The sequence below is a fragment of the Papilio polytes genome, unplaced genomic scaffold, assembly GCF_000836215.1.
Source record: "Papilio polytes unplaced genomic scaffold, Ppol_1.0 DF822178.1, whole genome shotgun sequence".
In the NCBI taxonomy this organism is placed as follows: domain Eukaryota; kingdom Metazoa; phylum Arthropoda; class Insecta; order Lepidoptera; family Papilionidae; genus Papilio; species Papilio polytes.
The window spans coordinates 4,406,154-4,409,625 of record NW_013527026.1 but is presented as its reverse complement, the minus strand read 5'-3'; the positions used below and the strand labels follow the sequence as shown (position 1 = coordinate 4,409,625).

General features: G+C 35.0%; 1 protein-coding gene across 1 annotated transcript; it reads left to right on the top strand.

The window, feature by feature from the left end:
- Positions 1 to 654: 654 nt before the first annotated feature.
- LOC106106585 lies at positions 655 to 3,129 on the top strand. The gene is made up of 5 exons (XM_013287186.1): positions 655 to 814; positions 1,270 to 1,354; positions 1,878 to 1,996; positions 2,363 to 2,540; positions 3,037 to 3,129. The coding sequence occupies exons 1-5, from the start codon at positions 728 to 730 to the stop codon at positions 3,111 to 3,113; spliced, it is 546 nt and encodes a 181-aa protein (XP_013142640.1). The 5' UTR covers positions 655 to 727; the 3' UTR covers positions 3,114 to 3,129.
- The last annotated feature ends 343 nt before the right edge of the window (positions 3,130 to 3,472 follow it).

The following is a 3,472-nucleotide window of genomic DNA, read 5'->3' as shown; positions in this document are numbered from 1 at the left end:
TGCGCACACTCTTAAGTAACTAATATATTTCATACTAATACCGATCTCTATAAATTGCTAGGTATTAGCTTTTTTTTTTATAACATAAGGTGGCAAATGAGGAAGCGGCCACCTGAAGCCGCCAAAATGGCGAAGCGACTGCTGCCCATCCGCGATCGCAGATGCGTTGCCTACCCTTATCCGTCGGAGGAGGAGACGCACATAAAGAGGATATTGCCCCTTCCTATGCATCTCCTCCACCGTCAAATCCACTTCCCCTTCCCATCCTCTACTTTTAAGAAAAAGGTGGTAAAGAGAAAGGGACTTAAATTAGGCTCCCGGCACCACACTCGTCAGACGAAACACGGAATTGCTTCCATTTCACGCCAGACTTTTGTGTGGTCGTACTAATATAAAATACCATGTCTATAGCCTATTTAAAGAGGTCTGTATAAGCGTTCCGTTAACTAACACTGAATTTCGAGAATCCGCCATTTTACTATTGTTTCTTTCGACTATATAAATTGGTACAATTTTGTTTAAATTAATGTTAGATAATCTTTGCAATTACCAAAGAATCATATTTACACTCTGAGTTTCCTGGCGTAACGTCAATGTTTAAATACCTTAAATAGAAATTAAAAATATAACAATTATCTTGTCAGCTGTCAAAATTGTAATTCTGTCAAATTTATTTTGTAACTCACTTTATTGTATTTCATTTAATATTTAGAAAGAAAAATTGACTATGTGTGAGACTGTACCGTTTTTTAGGAAATATTGTGGATTTATTTCATTACAACTTGGAATGCTTTTTATAAGCATACAAAGTATTGTTAGTGAAATTTTATAATTTATTATGTTGATATTTAATACTCTTTCTGGTTCAGTCCCTTAACAAATAGAAGACAAAGATTTCCAATAGGTTGGGAATCACTAGACTAGTACAAACATCATTTATCATAAATCCCGTTTAAAATTACTCTAGCAGTCAACCCATTACTTCTTTCTTCTTGTAACTGGTTTTTTCCTGCCATCGTACAATTGTTGGTCTTCCATTGACCATCTAAAGTATATACTTACGAGCACTGCTCTAAAAGAAAGGACTGAATCACTTTCTAAAATTTGCACGGGCGTTTTTTTAACGCTGTCGCTTAACATGTAAAATCTCTGTTTCATTTGTTTAGCCCTTAAAATGCAATAAAAAAGCGTTACGTTTTAAAAGCGCTGTCATAAGAACGCTATTGTGAATGGACTAAGCAATTATTAAACGTCTCTGAATGTTTTCAGGTAACTGGAGTATTAGGCTTGTCTATAATAGAAGTACAAACGAACATGGATTATTTGCAAGCAAAGAATTTCACAGAATCACTTCGTATGATGAATCTTACTCTTACTAATATTATAAATGCGAAAGTTTAGATGTATGGATGAATGGGTTTTTGTTAGAGTTTGTAGACTTAACGGTTGAACGGATTTCAATGAAATTTGGTATATAGATGTAGAGGATAGTCTGGAAGATCACATAGGCTCACTTTTGTTTTTTTTATTTCACGCGGACGGAGTCGCAGGTGAAAGCTACTAAATACGAAAAATAAATGACTGAATTTATTTTGTTGTTTTGTTTTTATTGTTTGATGATATTTAAGCAAAAGATTAGAGTGGTATGGACATATTATGCGACGAGACGAAAGTGTTAAGAATGAATGTGGATGGCTACAAAGGAAGAGGAAGACCGAAGAAAGTATGGATGGATTGTGTGAAAAAGGATATGCTTAAGAAAGGAGTGGATTCAGATATGACGGCTGATAGAGATGTATGGAAGAGCAGCACATACTGAGCCGACCCTCCGTAAGGGATAAGGGCAAGTGTTGATGTTATTTTTAATTTGTTTTCAGGGTCAACGGGTGCGAACCATGTACTAACAAACCTTGACACTTCTATTACTTATGGATTTACTTTAATATTCTTTGTGTACATATTTTTGGGTGTCATTTTACTTATTGCAACATTTTGGGTAATTATTATTTTTAAATGTAAATCTTTATCACTTATTGTCATTTTACAATTAGCAACTTTTTACACAGACGAGTCATGTTTGTCACATATTTTTACGTTTTTTTATATATATTTGTAAATTCGATTGTAAGCTTATGTAACCTAAACAACTGAGGTGGGGGCTAGCTGGAAAATTTGCGAGAATCTGTAAAGTTGATCTATAAGATTTGTACAGCGGTAAAGTACATGTAATTTTTTCGTACGATATACATTCTCAAAAATGTTCATATTAGGCTCTTTGATTTTGACAGTACGATAGCGATAAGAGCGGCATTAAGTGTGTATTAAATCCTGTTTTAATTAGTTTTTATTGCTTTAATTCCAGGATAACGAATCGTTACTGCTGACATTTGTTTGGGGTACATTTCTGAATGTAGCGTTCGGGTATTCTATTCTCGGAGGACTGGCGATGGTCTGTATAATGGAGGATGCCTGTTTGTTCAGCTCTATGGATTGGATTTCAGCCTCCTTGCTGTTCATATTATTGCTGTTATTTTTCACTTGTAAGTTACTATGGGTTTTCGACTTGGAGAATGTAGATAATACGTATTAAATGAGTGTGTTAAGTGCAAGCCCCGAGCTTCTAAGTTCGGACGTATTGATGATGAAGTATTCAGTGGACTTCTAAGGTGGATATAAACCAGTTGAGTAGTTGAACTAAATTGCAGTACAACACAAGCGCCCCCTGTCAAGTGTCACAGGATTCGCTTGTCTTGTGGATTAATTTCTGTACTAAACTTAGTCATTTTTTAAGAGAGAACTAAGTTAGGGTAGTCGACCCAATTTTAGGTATCATCAGCTCACTATATTACTAAGAGACCTCGCGTACCCTAAGTTACGAGTGACTAGGGCATAGTCAACCACGCTGCACAGTGGGTTGACTTTAAACATATTTTTGAATTTCTTCGCAGATATGTTTTTCTGTAAAAAGGGGAGACATAGGGATAATTCTAAAGTCATGTTCGGTCTATAATAGGTAAATATTATAATTATTTTCAGTGTGGTTGTATTACGGATTCGTCGCGCACAGTTATGTGGAAGAAAAGAAAAATGTAACCGAAGACAGTAATAATTAAAAGTCCTCTAAAAATATTATTATTTTCCATTGTCCTAAATCTTAAAATTAATTAGTAAATGTTTCTTTACCTTACTTTATAAGAAGTAAATACAAGGTATATTGTCTAGTTTAGTTTTCATTCTTAAAATTAAAGAGATGTCGCCCACAAACTTCGTTAGCGAAATTTGTACAACGCGTTACGCCATTTTGACAGCGCGAAATTTAAAAAAGTAGCCTATAATATGCCTGTTTATGTCAGCTACCCTTTAGTGAAAGTGCAGTTGAAATCGCCCCAGCCGTTTCGGAGATTACCCGGAACAAACACGGTTTGCGGACAGACAGACAAAAATTTTTAAATGCGATTTTTGTTATCAGTAA

Excerpts from the sequence above, each read along its gene's own strand:
- LOC106106585 (XM_013287186.1), top strand. The coding sequence starts at position 728 with ATGTGTGAGACTGTACCGTTTTTTAGGAAATATTGTGGATTTATTTCA. Across the intron at positions 815-1,269 it reads TTATAAGCATACAAAGTATT|GTAACTGGAGTATTAGGCTT; the intron begins GTTAGTGAAATT and ends GAATGTTTTCAG. Across the intron at positions 2,541-3,036 it reads ATTGCTGTTATTTTTCACTT|TGTGGTTGTATTACGGATTC; the intron begins GTAAGTTACTAT and ends AATTATTTTCAG.